Source organism: Filicampus tigris, chromosome 7 (assembly GCF_054856515.1).
Source record: "Filicampus tigris isolate MCC_2025a chromosome 7, RoL_Ftig_1.0, whole genome shotgun sequence".
NCBI lineage: Eukaryota > Metazoa > Chordata > Actinopteri > Syngnathiformes > Syngnathidae > Filicampus > Filicampus tigris.
Genome location: NC_141223.1, coordinates 8,604,423 through 8,621,063, shown reverse-complemented (window position 1 = coordinate 8,621,063; position 16,641 = coordinate 8,604,423). Strand labels below are relative to the sequence as shown.

The 16,641-nt window shown below is 39.6% G+C and overlaps 2 protein-coding genes across 2 annotated transcripts; one reads left to right on the top strand and one right to left on the bottom strand.

The window, feature by feature from the left end:
• Positions 1–718: 718 nt before the first annotated feature.
• Positions 719–1,954, bottom strand: sln (sarcolipin). The gene is made up of 2 exons (XM_086036877.1): positions 1,789–1,954; positions 719–1,432 (listed from the first exon to the last, which is right to left on the bottom strand). The coding sequence occupies exon 2, from the start codon at positions 1,305–1,307 to the stop codon at positions 1,212–1,214; it is 96 nt and encodes a 31-aa protein (XP_085893003.1). The 5' UTR covers positions 1,308–1,432; positions 1,789–1,954; the 3' UTR covers positions 719–1,211.
• A 6,435-nt stretch (positions 1,955–8,389) lies between these two features.
• On the top strand, positions 8,390–15,764 carry alkbh8 (alkB homolog 8, tRNA methyltransferase). The gene is made up of 12 exons (XM_086036002.1): positions 8,390–8,737; positions 9,196–9,329; positions 9,412–9,515; positions 9,717–9,848; positions 10,641–10,736; positions 10,848–10,952; positions 11,411–11,481; positions 11,888–11,994; positions 12,141–12,301; positions 13,098–13,363; positions 14,176–14,325; positions 14,853–15,764. Exons 1-12 carry the CDS (start codon positions 8,600–8,602, stop codon positions 15,486–15,488), a joined length of 2,100 nt encoding a protein of 699 aa, XP_085892128.1. The 5' UTR covers positions 8,390–8,599; the 3' UTR covers positions 15,489–15,764.
• The last annotated feature ends 877 nt before the right edge of the window (positions 15,765–16,641 follow it).

The window sequence follows — 16,641 nt, the reverse complement described above, 5'->3', positions numbered from 1 at the left end:
ATGAGACATTGTTCCTCCTATGGAGGAGCAAAATATGCATAAACCTGTATATGAAATTCCATACTTCCTGACTTGTATTTGTCTCATAATCATATTTCATAATTTCATCCATCGATTTTCTATACCGCTTATCCTCACTTGGGACGAAGGTGAGCTGGAGCCATCTCAGCAGACTTTCCGGCGAGAGGTTTGGTACACTCTGAACTAGTTGCCAGCTAATCACAGGCCACACATAGACAAAAAAAATCATTCACATTCATTTTCACACCTATGGACAACTTACAGTCTTCATTGAACCAAACATGCGTTTTCTTGGAATGTGGGAGCCAGCCGTATGTCCTGGAAAAAAAAACACAAGCACGGGGAGAACCTGCAAGCTACACACGGCCTGAGCCCAAACTTGAACCAGTAACCACAGAGGTGTAAAACCAATGTGCAAATTCCTTGGCAACCAGGCCGCCATAGAAGATCTCATTGTATATAAATAATTCCGACCCAAATGTATAATAAAGACGTTGCTATGAGACTATACAGATGGAATAAATCTGCAACATTTTATCCAGTTGTGTGCTCTTGGAAAGTGTCTTCCAACTGCATTTTTTCCAGATTCAATCAACAAAATAGTAGTAGATGGACACATTTTTCATAATTGTATTTTTTTAAGTCTCACAGAGGCTGAAAGGAAATACTTTGGTGTGCAAAAAAAAAAACAGCTAGAGTCAATCAAATAGAGAATTTATTCTGGAAGAAATCAGCAGTAATTTACATGTTTGATTCTTTTTTTTTTTTTAACGGACACACATATCACTTAAAAACAGATTTATAATAGCATACAGACTCAGACATAACAGCGTGCGAGTGCATAAAATATCATCGAGTTTTTGATGACATTACATTATTTGAAAACAGACATTGTGGAGATTTGCACAGTGTTTGGTTTCTGGATTTTTGTTAACCTTCCCCTTTGTTCTGGGAATCCCCTTTTGGGCTTTCATACCTGAGCAAGGTCTCATACAAAAGCAGCTCTGCAGGCATCTCACAATTAGAGTACTTTATGTTTGATATGGTACTGCATCAAAATCACAGTTTCCACCGATGAAAACATGACATGTGAAATCTGATCTAAAATAGCAGCAGAAACCATGCAGACTCCATAAAATGTCTCCCATCTCCTCTCATAGGAGATGGGAGGAATGCTAATGCTCCACATGTTAGTCCTGATATGTTTTTACCAGCAGCCACATCAAGAGAACGGTGATTAAGACGATCATGAAGTTGAGGAAGAGTTCCTGCGCCGAGCGATCCATGGCAGCTTTCCAAACAGGCAGTGCAGGAGACAATGTCGAGGAGGCAGCAGCTGCCGAAGGAGGTACACGCAGCTCGGATGGCAAAAAGGAAGATTTGGAAGTCGTTTTGTTGTCCAGTCGCACACCTGAGAGAAGCAAATAAGCAAATTTGCATGCAGAGTATAAGGCAAGGCAAGGCATCTTCATTTATTTGGCGCATTTCATACACACAGAAACTCAATTTATATCATTAAAAGTACAACATGTGAAAGCATTAACAAGCAAAAGAACTAAAGGCATCTAAAAACAAAGTACAGGAATAAAAGGTATTTTATTATACTGCAAGAGTGTATGCAAGTGTTTCATATTCTGTAGATTAGCATAAATCATGGTCACCAGTTGTCACTTTTAACAAATCCAGATATAATCTACTCGACATAACGAGAGAGAAAAAAAGAAATAAATCATATAGCATGAATTCAGGCCTCAAGTGGATTATTACCTTTTCCCTCTGAGCTCACTAAACAGGAAGTTATGTGCTCCAGTAGAGTATTTGCTTGTCTTGATTCCCAAAAATGCAGCTTATTGTCTATAGTCTGAAAACGTCTATCCGGCCACTTCTTTAATTTTCTTCCCTCTGTGTCTATGTTCAACTTTCTGCTCTCACCGGGGGCCGGGCCTGCCTCTAAAGTAGTCAACCTCAGTGGACCGCCCATGGTTCACATGCAAACAAAATGATGTCACCCACACTTTTAAGCGAACAACCAATCAAGTGTTTTATTTTCCATAATCTGGTCCACTGGAGTCTCTCTTACACGTAACCATAGAGAGTCTCAGTCTCTCTCTGTCTGAGTTATTTATAACACATTATTGCCATTACGAGGTGGATTACAATTGCTCCAAATACAATGCATGCATCGTCTGATGGATCGAGGAATGTGTAACAGTATCGGGGGTGAGGCTATGCACAAGATGAATAATGCAGTCAGCTTTTCAAAGTGTAACTTTGAGAGCTCAGATTCAAGTCCAACTGAAGCTGCGATTTATCATTTTGACATGTCCTGTTTGGCCACGACACCAAACTTTCACTCCGCAGTGTTGTTCTTATATCATGTTGGAACTGCAATGTGAAATGTGAACAGTGCACAAAAGGGTTGAAACAATCATAGTCCAATTAAAAAAAAAATGTAGTCCTTATTTAATAAATCAGAGAATGTTTTAACACTGAGGAAATCAAGATTTGCCCTGATTTGGTTTTGTGTTTTCTGTTCTCTTAAGACTGCCTCTTCGATTCATTTTGCCTTGATCATGTCATTATTTACCATGTTTAGAACATTTTTCATGATATTTCATTATAACTGCTGTTCCCATGGGAGTTGTCCCTAGCTGGTTGAACACAGCTCAAATCAGACCAGGCAGCATGTCTGAGTTTACCAATTGGATTCTTTCATAAACCCCCAATGGGTAAAAATAGGTTTAACCAAATACAGAGTGTTGAATTTGGTTCATGAAAAACATATCCTTATCAACAATATTAGAATACAGTATAAAATCAAATGTTCACAGAGAGTCGTAGCTGAGTCAAAAGTTAAATTTGAAGAGTCCTGTTGTTAACATACTGTATTACAATCTTAAAATGGAAATCAACCCAAACACTTTTTTTTCAAGAATATGTTCCTAGTAGGCCCAATAAGCCCACATGGCACTCTGATTAATATTATGTTTGTGGAATATGAGTTAAGCAGAAAAATCCATCCCATTTTAGCCATCTCAGGGGGTGGCCATTTTGTCACTTCTGTCGACTGAAAATGACATCAAAACTGCTCAGGGCTCAGGTAACGACCAATCACGGCTCAGCTTCAGAAAACAGGTCAGCCGTGATTGGTCGTTACCTGAGCCCTGTTATGATGTCATTTTCAGTCGACGGAAGTGACAAAATGGCCGCCCCCAGAGATGGCTTAAAACGGGTGGATTAACTCTTATTCCACAAACGCAATATTTATCAGAATGCATTGTTTGAACTAGTCGGCCTGCATAGAACATATTCTTGAAAAAAATATGTTTTGGTTGATTTCCGCTTTAAGCATTTGGGTCGCTTATAGAGGCAACCCTTCCCCCCCCCCCCCCCAAAAACTGATTGGCCAGATCATGTTGAAATGTGGATGTGGGATGCATTGTTGCGTTTTGTGTGACTGACCCCCCCCCCCCCCAAGCCCCCCCCCCCGAAAAACCCACCTGATCTGACTTTATTTGGAGTTTCTTTACAGCGTGCATTGTGATCACATATCCCAAGTGATACTCTTGTGGTTGTTTATTTTCCACTTCTGCATTTCTCCTCTTCTGTGCCATGCTGGTCCCAAGAAAGAATCTGACCGTCAGCCAGCAATCCTCTCTGCTCATCTCACACTTGACAGCTGCTTAGATTGGCATTATCTCCGAACTGGTGCTAAACCCCGTGACACACACACCTTCTCCTGCGCACACGTCGGGGTCACGGCAGGACAAAGTGTGTTTGAGTAGGTTTATCTCGAACCTTTCTATCACAGGGCATTCCCAAGGGATTGAGCAGATCAAAATGGCTGTCGTAAGTGTCATTGTATCGCGTAGAATACTGCCAATGTTGGACAAGTAGCTGTTTGACCCAGGGATTCCCATTGTCATGAGATCCAGTGCGGCTGTGATTGGATATAAAACGGGCTGAAGTGTGCAGACAGGACAGACCACAGAGCAACCTGACAGCTGTGTATGTGTGTGTATTAGATAGAAAAGTGCTGGCAAGGTTGCCTACTAAAGCAGTAGAGACAGAAGTGTCAACAGGACCTCAGAGACACCATTCCATACATTCTGGGACATGCTGTATAAGTACATGTGTGCAGAGTATGTGCATGTACTGTATAGCCATCTTACGTTTATACACCACTTAAACAGCAAATGGTATCAAGTATTAACATAAGCGATACAATTTTATTAAACAGTAGAGACAGAAGAGAAAGAAAAATAGCTTCTTGTCATAATAAATAAAAAGCTGAATTTTAAAAGCACTCCAAAATACAAAAGATGTGACATTTGCATATCGTCGCTGTCCTGTGATAAACACTTATCTCCAATTTTGGAAATAATTTTATTTTTCACCTTAATGTGATCTCTGTAATGCAGAAACATGATTCATGTGAAAATAAGAAAATGAAAAAAAATGGAGATAAGTGTTTTTCACATGACAGCGACGATATGTAATCTTGCATGAAAACAGTCTGCTTTATTTGATAAAGAAAATACATTTTCATTAATATCCATTCTTTCAAACAGTACAAAGTTATGAACACATGTTGTAGAAATGTTGCATGGGAATTTGAGTGGAGAAAGAATTTGGGAAATAATTCAGTTCACACTGTTCATTGCTCTTTTTTGGGGGTAAAATATTACAGAACATATATAAATATACTGAATGGGGGGAGTGTAAACCTTTCATCTATCCATTTTCCACCATTTCCTGGAATTTGGTGACATTATTTATGAATGACACATTTAAATATTAAAGCTAATTCTTTAATCAAAATTTGTTATTTCCATACAATTGAAAGTTGTTGAGTTTGCTCCACTACACACATATTACTGACTACTTAATAAATAATTTGCTCATCTAAACTAAAATAAATTGAATGGCAAAGTAAATTGGGGGGGGAAACAGACACATGATCTGATGACAAAAATACATCACTGAATGTTTGTTTCAATATACGTGCTAATTACACCTGCAAGTAGGCCAATAAATTACTAGCAATGAAAAGTTTATTGCAGGGCAGTTGTGATTGGGCAAGAGACAGGAATTCACCCCAGCTAAAGGCCAACTCGACAAAGACCATGTACTGTATGTGTGACCAAAGTTAGAAACTCACCTTTGTATCATGTTCCATAACCATTTTTTTGTGTGTTTTTGCTGACACCATCCATCCATCATCCATCCATCCATCCATCCATCATCCATCCATCCATCCATCCATCCATTATTCAAACCACTTAGGTCTATACAATTGTACTATTTTACAACAAACAAACATTACAGTTTTGAAAAAAAAAAAATCTTTCCTTTTTAAACTGTATTTGAATTCCGGCTTGTTTTGAAATTGAATTTCAAATTATTTGCACTAACACTAAGTTTTACAACTGCAACCCCCCCCCCGCTTGGTAAGACAGTTTTTGAATTTCACTCCAGTACTTTAATAACTTCTATACTTGAGTACAGCACCTTACATAAAGTTCTAATCTGATTTTCCTTTGTACAAAAATAAACCCAGCTGGTTTAGATTGATTTCATATCTTTTACCTTGCTGTTTCATCACCTTGGTTTTTATATGATTCATCTTCCTCCAAATACAGGCTGGTCAGTTAACACCCAATCCCTTTGGACGAGTAAGGAAGGGAACCACTATTTTAAAAACCCAGATCTGGTTTCTCCATTTACCCATATCCATCCCACAGTCCACAGCTAATTAGAATACAAAGATGCCTTCGGCAAAGGTTTGGTGGTCTGGCTCCCAGCCTATTGCATTTCAAAGAGAGATGCTGTGCCTCAGGGTAGACACACCGTCCCACTGAAGTTCGCCGTGTTTCACTGCTCAGTTGCTGTGTTGAAGGTCAAAGAATCATTAATGCTTCACTTTAAAGTAAATATGAGCAAGGGGACCTTAACAAATACCGTAAAAGGTTTCTGAACACATTTAGACCACAGAATATACAATGTAAACCACCAAAACGAATGAGTTAAGACTGTACAATTTGGAATTCAACACAAATATCTCGGAAATACACCACATTTGAAGAAGGCAGCCATTCAAGTCTAGGTACTTTTCCTCAGGCTGTCCTCAACAATACGTTTACAATGATGGAAGAGTAAGAATAGAATGCACAATAAAAAATTAGCTACTTGTATCCAATGCCATTTTCATTTTCCCTCCTGCTCCACAATCACTGTGTTTGGCAGATGTCATTAAAGTGTGAGTATAAAATTTGTTTTTCCCCATTATTATTATTATTGTTAATATAATCTCCTGCTTAATAGTGGTTAACTTATTTTACATTTATATTACGGTTTAAAATGTGACAATGATACTTAAAACATTACATGTAAGGGGTTTACAGCGACACAGAACAGACTGTAGTCCACTTTGAAAGTTTGACTTTAGTTTGACCCTGCTAACCAATGAATTGGCTGTATTTTTTTTAGGTAGAAACAGATCATTCTCTATTCATAAAAGCAATAACAGTTTCAAGTGCTTTAAAAATAGGGCATCGTTATCATGTAGGAAGGATCAGTCATGTGCTTCCCTTTCTGACCAGCTGTTGTTTTGTAGACTAAACTGACGGCGAAGGGGTCCCACTGGCAAACCCAGTCTGCATGGTGCTACAATTACCGCACTTAGATGACTAAAGACAGGTGATTCCTACATTACACACGCACGCACACATACTTCTAGTGCAAGTTATTGGCGCAAGGATCCACATCGGCAATGGTTCGTGAAAAACAGCAAACACAAAGAGTTACAGAAACAGATTCATAACTAGAGACAAGTTATGCAGGAATCCTGCTAAACTGTGAATTCTTTGGCAAAGGCTCCCCAAGCCAGGAGAGTCACCCTATATTGTTATATTTTATCCCTTCGTATTAAGTTAGCGATGACTAGAGAATGATCCCTGGAGGAATTTGACTATCATTTGATGGAAGATTAAGGAGGCATTAAGTATGGCATTGCCATCATTGTTTGGGTCATATATAATATGGCCACATGTGAAAGCACAAAGTGTACCTCCACTTTGACCACCGCTTTGAATGACAGAAAAGATTTAAGAATATTTTTTTATTGTTGTGTTTGCAGTTTTTTGAGACTCTCACACAACGTGATGTTTTGCAGTTCTGCCCTACTGCAAACTACAACCACAACTAATAAACATATACTGCATCCCTCTGACGGCGTCAATCAAAGTCTCTCGACTGTAAGGCAGACATCCAAACAGCTAATTGACTCTGCAGCCTAAAAACATCCATCCATCCATCCCTTCATCCAGTTTCTATACCACTCATTCTCATTGGGGTTCCAGGTGAGCTGGAAACAATATGCCAACTGACTTAGGGCGAAAGGTAGGGTACACCTTGGACCAGTCAAGAGTGAAACTCCTATGAAAATGTACTCTTCAATGAACACATATCTTTTTTTGGAATGTATAGGTGGAAGCACACACACAAAAAAAAAATCAATGACAGCACAGTAAGAACATGCAAACTCCACACAAGAAGTCCAGAGCTTGCATTCAAATCCCCAACCTTTGAACTGTGCAGCGGATGTGCAAACCACTCGTCCGCTGTCGCTCCCTATTGTAAATAAACGAATCAAACTAACTTGTAAAATGAAGATGTTGCCACGATACTATATATATACAAATTGAATAAATACATAATGTTTTCTCCAGAGACGAGGTAGACTACATCCTGGACTGGTTGCCAGCCAATTGCAGGGCACATGCAGTATAATGTAGACCACCAACCTGTTTGAATTTAGAGTGTCCAATTAACCTACTATACATGTTTTAGGAATGTGGGAGGAAACCAGACTACCCGGCACGGGGAGAACATGCAAACTCCACACAGGAAGGCCGAGGCCAGATTCAAACCAACAACCTCTGCACTGTGCGGCAGACGTGCTAACCAGTAGTCCACCGTGCCGCCCCCATTTTAACAAGTCACACTTTTAAAAAAAAATATATATATATCAGCCAGTGTTCATATTTTCAAATGACCACTTGCACAAAATCACACAGTCCCATCACTGGTGAGCTGTTTTTAGAACACTACTGTACTTAGTACTCATGTAGTTCACGGGGACAATGTTGGCGACCCCTGCTGTAGGCAAACTGCATTCACATGCACACACATTATTTCAAACGGATCTTTGGTAATGGGCTGTCACTTACATAGCGCTTTTCTACCTTGGGTACTCAAAGCGCTTTACACTGTACCTCATCTACCTACTGATGACGCAGCATCAGGAGCAACTGGGGGTTCAGTATCTTGCTCAAGGATACTTCAATATGGTCACAATGGCCGGGGATCGACCCCACTGAGCCATGCCGCCCCACAGCTTTGATTCAAACCCCGAAACTCAGAAGTGTGAGGCACACATGCTGACCGTGCTGCCCATCATAACCATACAAGTAGTAGCAGTTGCGGTGCGAATTCTGTAATTCAAAATCCGAACTCGCTCTAGGAACCTTCAGTGTCTCATCGATGTTTCTCCCGGACAAACCAAAAAAGACGCACAATGGACGCAAATGTGGAAAACAAGTTAAAGGCTTCCCGAAGGAGTAAAGTAGACAAGAAACTTCTCCGTAAACAGATTAAATCCAGTCACACTTTGCTAAAACACGAAGGAATCAGTACTACGTCGGTGCCCACTAAGGTAACGCTTAAAGTTATTATTATCACCGGATCACGGGAAGTGGACGACACGTACTGTGATTACCCTTGTTTTATTGTTATTATTATTATCATCATTTTTGGGCGGGCTGGGGCATTTAACGCATTAAACATTCAAATGGACCTTGATGTGAATAAATAGCGGCATTGTTTAATTTGTCATGTAAGTGACAGTAAGTGAATATGTACAGTATATATATTTGTATGCTGTATAGATTTATGTCTCTGTGCTGTATATTTATATAGCAAGGGGAAAATCACGTTTATTTGTTATTATGGTTATTTGGTCATGCTTCTTAATCATGAGAAGCGAAGAAATGGAATGTAGCGTCATAACATACAGATGATGTTGAATGGCTGTGTGAGAGATACGACTCCTGTACTGTATGATGTTTTTGTTTCAGCCTGTCCAATGGAAATGTATCTGTGTTTGCTCTGCAGAGTTTGGTGGTGGCTAATGGAGGCCTGGGGAATGGTGTCAGCAGGGAGGAGCTGTCTGCTGTTCTCAAAGAGATGGGAGAGGTGGAAAGCCTCCTCATGCCCCCTCACAAACCCTATGCTTTTGTCACATATGGGTAATATTGGTTATAGAACCCGTTTTTGGAAAGTTTGAATTTGGAAAGTTTGAACATATTTGCCGTCGTGCTCTTTATGCAGATCTGAGGAGAATGCTCGGAAAGCTCACATCCAGCTGAATGGTCAAACACTACAGTGTGGAGAGGAGAACAGTGTGACTCTCTACCTCAGCTTTGTTGGCTCAGGTACTGCAATATTTTGCCATCTGACTTGGCATTGGGGTGCGAGGTTTCAGATTGAGATGATTTGAAATGTACCGTATACAAAAATCTGGAAAATCGGGACTGATTTTTGGAAAGATTCCAGTCTTCCATGGCACTGCAGTCATTGTCTGTCTTTCGGAAGGACTGTTCATTTCCAATCAACATTTATGTGTACGTTTACAGTGCCGTGTGAGCAGCAGGCTTGTGTGCCTTTGCCAGTTGGACTGGTGTTGTTGGAGGACTTTGTTTCCCCAGAGGAAGAAGCTCAACTGCTTGCTGCCATCGAATGGTCATCCACTAGTGATGATGTCACTGGTAAGGAGGAGCCGTGTGATGTGTGATAATGACTGAAGCTTACTTATTAAGTAGTTTGAAGTATTGAAGTTTGACATAAAACTCAATATCAATTTGACTTGCTTTTCATTCTATTTTTTTAAAACAAAGCAAGGATTCACTTTGGGAATCATTTCTGGAGAATCAATTTGTTCCAGAAGCAATTCTTTATTAACTGTATAGGCAATGTTTTCAGCAACATTGTAACATTATTAACTGTCATAGATATGTAAAAATATGTGAACCAAACATTAACCGTTCACCGTGGATATTAACTTCACAAAACTAAAATTAAGTAATACCCTTTACTACTATATAATAATACTCACCTTTTCCAGCGCTTGACAGATATTTCATGGAGAGGAAACAGGAGGGTGTTTGCTGAGCAATTTTATGGGTGTGCTGGAGCCTATCACAGTAAACTTTGGGCGAGAGTTGGGGTACACCCCGAACCGGTTGCAAGCCAATTGCAGGGCATTTTTTCATCTAGTGCTGTTTTATAGTTATTGCTGTAATTAAGTTCTGAAGTGTATAATAGGTGTGCTTTTAGTAAATAAATGAATTTATGTATTTATTATATAGTTATAGTTACATTTTTCTTTGCATGGTGAGATTACAAGTTTTGTTAAAGGGTAAACAATGTATCTTGCATGTAAGTAACTGTGTTTATTGCTTCATACTGTAGGTACATAACCACAGCAATATATTTTATTATGCAGAAGACAAATTGTTTTACTGGTTTTCCCATTCAAATCTAATGTTGTATTACTGTAGCACAAAAAGCTCTGAAGCACAGAAGAGTCAAACATTTTGGCTTTGAATTTCGCTACGACAACAACAATGTGGACAAAGACAAGCCATTAGCTGTAGGTAAGGGCAGTTGCATTTAACTGTAATTATAATTTTAACATATGACTATTTTCACGGCTTTTCACCCGCATAATTAATGGGAAAAACAAATGTGAATGTGTGTGTATCCAGGTCTTCCGGAGGAGTGTCAACCTGTACTAGAAAGAATTATGGAGAATGGACATACAAAGTTCATGCCCGACCAGCTGACTGTGAACCAGTATGAGTCTGGACAGGGTTTGTTTCTGCATTTATATACATTCTATATAGCTAATGGATGGGTGGAAGGATGTAAATGTGTTCATGTCATAGGCAAGTACTGGTATGTCTTTTGTCAGGTTTACAGTCCTTGTCACATTGTTCAGAAAATATTTTATTCTTACCACAAGGTGGCAGCACAGCATTTGCTTACGTCTTTAGTTTAAAGGGACAAAGGTGTAGATGTAGAATGTTTTCAATGATCATTCATTTAAAAAAAACACTATTCATTTCAACAATATGCTAAAAATATGCGCTATCATCGAAATCACATCAGCGTAATTATTTTTATATAATCGTAGGATAGGTAATCTCTTATTATAAGTATTACATACTATTACATATTACATACTTAGTGTTACATTGCACATGCCTCGCCTCCAGGAGGATGCCATCTTTGTGGTACGGATAAAAATATTGATTTGTCACATTTGTAGGCATACCTCCTCATGTGGATACTCACTCTGCCTTTGAGGACACCATCCTTTCACTCAGTTTGGGGGCAAAGGTATGAAGTTACTTTTACTGACCTCAAAGTAACCGTAACCCTCTCTCATTATGAAGTAACCACACTTTTGCAAAGACCTTGATGATGATGATATAGTTCGGTCTTATACTGCGCATGAAAGGAGACAGTATGCAAAATTGACTTTTTATTGCTTGTATACAAATAATCGGGTCTTGCATGGGGAGTGCCTGCCCACTTTTTTTTTCACACTGTCCCGTCCATCCCTTTGTGTGATTCCTTGGGATATTTTGTTGAAAGAATGTCATTCAGACGGGAAAGATTGTGCCAGTGTGCCGACAGATAGGAAGATGTCGAGCCAGGAAAAAAGATCACAGCAACAAATCATCCCGAGCTTGCTTATTTTTATTGTTTGTAATCTTTGTGGTTTCTTCATGTCTTCTTGCAGACTGTGATGGAGTTTCGTCATCCCGACGGCCGTGTAGTAAGCGTGTTTTTACCAGCACGAAGCCTCTTGGTGATGCAAGGAGAGAGCCGGTATCTCTGGACACACGGGTGAGTTCACTGCAGGGGAGTGGGAAGATTGAATTTATCATAAACATCAGTTGGACTCTTCGTGCTTCTCTCCATCCCATTATGTTGAATGCATGGACACTGGATGTACGCCAACCTTTTATTTTGTTTGTTATTTTAAATAACAGAATCACGCCTCGTAAATTTGACATGCTGCCCACCAGCGACCCACAATGCTCGGCTCCTGCAACGTGTGACTTTGGTGCCCTCAACCAACTCACCTTGAGCAAAAGGGGCACTCGAACATCTTTCACTTTCCGCAAGATCAGACATGAACCTTGCTGCTGTGGTGAGCCCCATTCAAGTGCACAATGACACTTTTTAAAATAGATATTTAATAGACCACATCTGCTGGACAATAATATTAGTACAAGATATTCTATTGGCTGCTGGATAACTCATTCAATCCCAAAGACTTTTCACAGTCCAGCCATTCAATCCCAGGAATTTATTTATATTTTATATTATATGTATATTATATTTTCATTTTTTTCCAAACATTAGGGTAAAAGAGGGTCTGAAAATCTCTGGTACTAAATGAGTTAAAGAGGAAGTCAACCCAAACATTTTTTTTCAAGAATACGTTCTTTGCAGGCCCACCAGGTAACAGGTAACGACCAATCACAGCTCACCTGTTTTCTGAAGCTGAGCCATGATTGGTCGTTATCTGAGCCATGAGGGTGTGTGATGTCATTTTCAGTCGACAGAAGTGACAAAATAGCCGCCCCCTGAGATGGCTAAAAATGGGTGGATTTTGCTTCTTAACTCATATTCCACAAACACAATATTAATCAGAATGCCTTGTTTCAACTAGTAGGCCTACATTGAACATATTCTTGAAAAAAAAATTGGGTTGACTTCCCCTGTAAAGAAAAGTTGTCATTTCTGATTATTTTGTTAGCCACTTGAATTGCAGAAGATATTCTGTAACAAGATGCATTGCCACACATGCCAATGTAAACAAGCATAGGTTGTCTTCTAGACGGATAAAATAATAAAAAAACAAAATACTGTAGGTTACATTTACAGTTTTCTTTGCAAGGTCCTGTTTGGATGATTTGTTCTATTCCTACCACATATTTCAGCTTTTCCCTCCGCCTGTGATAGTCAAGGAGCTCCCTCTGCACCTTCCCCCCCCTCGCTTCCTCGAGGCCACGGTGATGCAGCCCGTCTGGAGGAAGAGTATGTTCACCGGGTGTACGACGCGATCGCTCCCCATTTCAGCAGCACGCGACACTCCCCTTGGCCGCGTGTGTGCCACTTCTTGTCCTCGCTCTCGCCTGGAAACGTGCTGGCCGATATTGGCTGCGGAAATGGAAAGTATCTGGGTGTCAACCCGGAGGTCATTAGTGTGAGTACCATTTTATTTGTCGTACTATTATTATTTTCTTCTTTTTGTTTGATTCTATTGTCACTTTTTTTTTTTTTTTTTTAAATAATATCTTAAACTGATAACGACATCACAAACGGCAGGGCTCAGATAATGGCCAATCACAGCTCACCTGTTTTCTGAAGCTGAGCCATGATTGGTCGTTATATGAGCCCTGAGCGTTTGTGGTGTGATTTTCAGTGGTCTTAAGTGACAAAATGGCCGCCCCCTGAGATGGCTAAAAACGTGTGGCTTTTGCTGCTTAACTCTTATTCCATAAACACAATATTAATCAGAGTGCCATGTTTCAACTAGTGGGCCTACATATAACATATTACTGAAAAAAATATGTTTGGGTTACTTCCACTTTAAGTAGTTCATGGATGCATGCACAGCTGAGGAAATGTTTTTACTTGAGACAAATCCTCAATCGCTTCAGCATTAAAACCTCTTGGACTTGCTGTTTTTTCATGTTTTTCTTTTTGTAGAACCCTTAGTATTTAACTATTGTGCTGAGTGGTAAGCACGTCCCCAGCCCATTCCCAACCAGCATCCCCCCCGCCCCCCAGTTCTGAGGTTTGGCGTTCTAATTAAGGCCTTCGTGTGTGCAGTTTGCATGTTCTCCTTACGACAGTTTTCCAGCTTCTTTCCACATTCCAAAAGCTTGCATGATAGGTTCATCGCAAACTAAAAATTGTCCATGGATGGGAATGTGAGTGTGAATAGTTGTCTAAAACTTTTTTTTTTTTAACAGAGATCATAACATTATTGTGTGTTTGTCCCTTGCATACCAGGTGGGCTGTGACAGAAGTAGCGCCCTTACCCAAATTTGTGCCGAGCGAGGTTTCCAGGCACTTGTTTCTGATGCCCTCTGTGTCCCACTTCGAACGGCTACTTGTGATGCCTGCATCTCTATAGCTGTCATACACCACTTTTCCACACAAGTATGTATAGTAAACACACACACTCTGACTAAAAGGAAGAGAGTAATATTTTCATATACTATCCGACCAAAATATATTGACAAATTGTGGACAATTTTGTACTTTCAAGTTTTTGGCATAGCTTGGGGGAAATATTGCCAGCTATAGCAAGACTGAACACAACAGAAATTTTAAGCCGATGATGCTCTCATCCAACATCAATGCTCTGTGACTCCTTATTTTTCCACTGTCTTTTCTTTCACTTCCTGTAGGTATAAAGACATGGTTTCCCACAACCTTTGTTGTAATTTAGTATGTTTTGCCTGCCTTTTGTAATAAAACAATTTCACTGCTGATGAGATCAAATCACCCATTATTTAATGTAGCCTGAGTCTGATAGATACCACTGCTTGGATGAGCATATTACATAAAGCTCAGTAAGATATTTGATATTGCAAATAAAGACAAGAGAATCATTTGTTGTATTGACCCAAGTGCTTATTTTTCTTGAAGATTCATTTAAATATTTGTGAATTATTTTGTCGTAGGAGCGTCGCTTGGCAGCTTTGAAGGAACTGGTGAGACTTTTGAAGCCTGGTGGTCATGCTCTCATCTATGTCTGGGCTTTTGAACAAGAGTACAAACAGCAGAAGTCCAAATACCTCAAAGACCACAACTCTCGAAACAACACAGCCGAGGACAACCCTGAGCCTGACAGAAAATCCAGTGTCCCTGCCAGAAGTGACCCTGAAGATAACAAGAAAAGACCTTCTGATGATTATAAAGTGACTGATGACAAACTTAGTGTTCATATTAATCGCACGGCCTTCAACTCTCGGGACCTTCTTGTTCCGTGGCATCTGAAAGAGGGGAAAGTAAAAAGAAGGGAGGGGGATTCAGGAGAGACGAGGACGGATATAGCTAAAACAAAGTGTAAAAAGCTTTCAAAAGACCCTTGTCCAGACTGCCCTGACCCTAGCATTAGATCCCGCAGTAATGTCGACAGTCATCATGAGGCAGAGGGGCAGAGTGGCCTGGCGCCCGTCTTCCACCGTTATTACCATGTGTTCCAGCAGGGGGAGCTGGAGCAGCTGTGTGTGCAAGTGGAGGGAGTCAAAGTGCAGAGTAGCTACCATGACCAGGGCAACTGGTGTGTTATTTTAGAGAAGGATTCCGTAAATTGAAGTCAATTCTAAATTTCTGGAAAAGAATGCAGCGTAGGTAAAGGCACAACCCACGGGCACCAGGGCCAATCACCACATGAATAGCCCACGGGCCCATTCTAAAAGGAGCTAACCAGTGATGGGATATTGTGATTCCCTAGGAATGCTGTAGACCTCTACAATCATTTGAAAATGTTAACACTTGTTTTATAATTAATGTGAGAAATCACCATGATCAGTGTCTTCATATAAATGAATATCATTAATTATCAACAATAAAATTACCCCCAAAAAGTTGTTCATGGTAATTTGAGCAAATTTGCTACTACAGAAATTTCTATCAAACTGACAGCCCTTGCATTAATCATTACCCAAGAACTAGCTCTCAGCTTCGAAAAGTTTGGTAACCACCATAAATTAAACTTGTCACTATTGGAAAACATGAAAATTGGAAATGTGGAATATTCAATGAAATTGATTTCAACATGAAATTATGACGTGTAAAAAATACTACAGAGTGGAGCTATTTGAAGAGAAAAATATATAAAAAATAAAAAGAAATGTAATCAATATAGGAGGGACATTTAATAATAGAAAATAAGATAAAATCACAAGACATTCATTTGCATTTTGGAGGGTAACAGAACTAGAGAAAATAATTTGAAAAGCAAATCCCTTAATTTATTTTCATTGGTATTTTTGCTTGATGCGAAGGAACAGCGAAAGCAGTACTTATTGCAGACAAATAGTTGGCGCTAATGCGCTATGATCTTTTTTGAACCGAGAAGAAGACGAACTATTTCTCGAGGTTGAGGTATGTTTGTCTTCATTAAAAAATAACTCTTTAAATTCTTAACTGATTTTGAAACGTTTTAGATTGTTACGAACATCAGACATGTAGTTTTGCTACAAGACACGAGGTACATTGATTGTCGGGGCTTTCTTTTTTTTTTTCTTTTAAAAAAATTACTTCCCTTGTTTAGTCACCTCGAAGGTACGAAGATGCCCGAGTATTGTGTCGCTCATGGTTGCAGAAATGAGAGAAATGCCGAGATCAAGGCACGGAAAATTACATTTCACAGGTAAGTTTGAACTCTTGTTTTGTCCGCACATGTCAAATTTGATGTATCTCTGTGGTCGTTCACCAGAGTCGAAATGCTAACAGCCGAAGCGG

Bases quoted from the DNA above. Each gene is read 5' to 3' on its own strand.
- alkbh8 (XM_086036002.1), top strand. From the start codon at position 8,600: ATGGACGCAAATGTGGAAAACAAGTTAAAGGCTTCCCGAAGGAGTAAA. The intron at 9,330-9,411 runs GTAATATTGGTT...CTCTTTATGCAG, and splicing joins TATGCTTTTGTCACATATGG to ATCTGAGGAGAATGCTCGGA. The intron at 11,482-11,887 runs GTATGAAGTTAC...GTCTTCTTGCAG, and splicing joins CACTCAGTTTGGGGGCAAAG to ACTGTGATGGAGTTTCGTCA.
- sln (XM_086036877.1), bottom strand. From the start codon at position 1,307: ATGGATCGCTCGGCGCAGGAACTCTTCCTCAACTTCATGATCGTCTTA.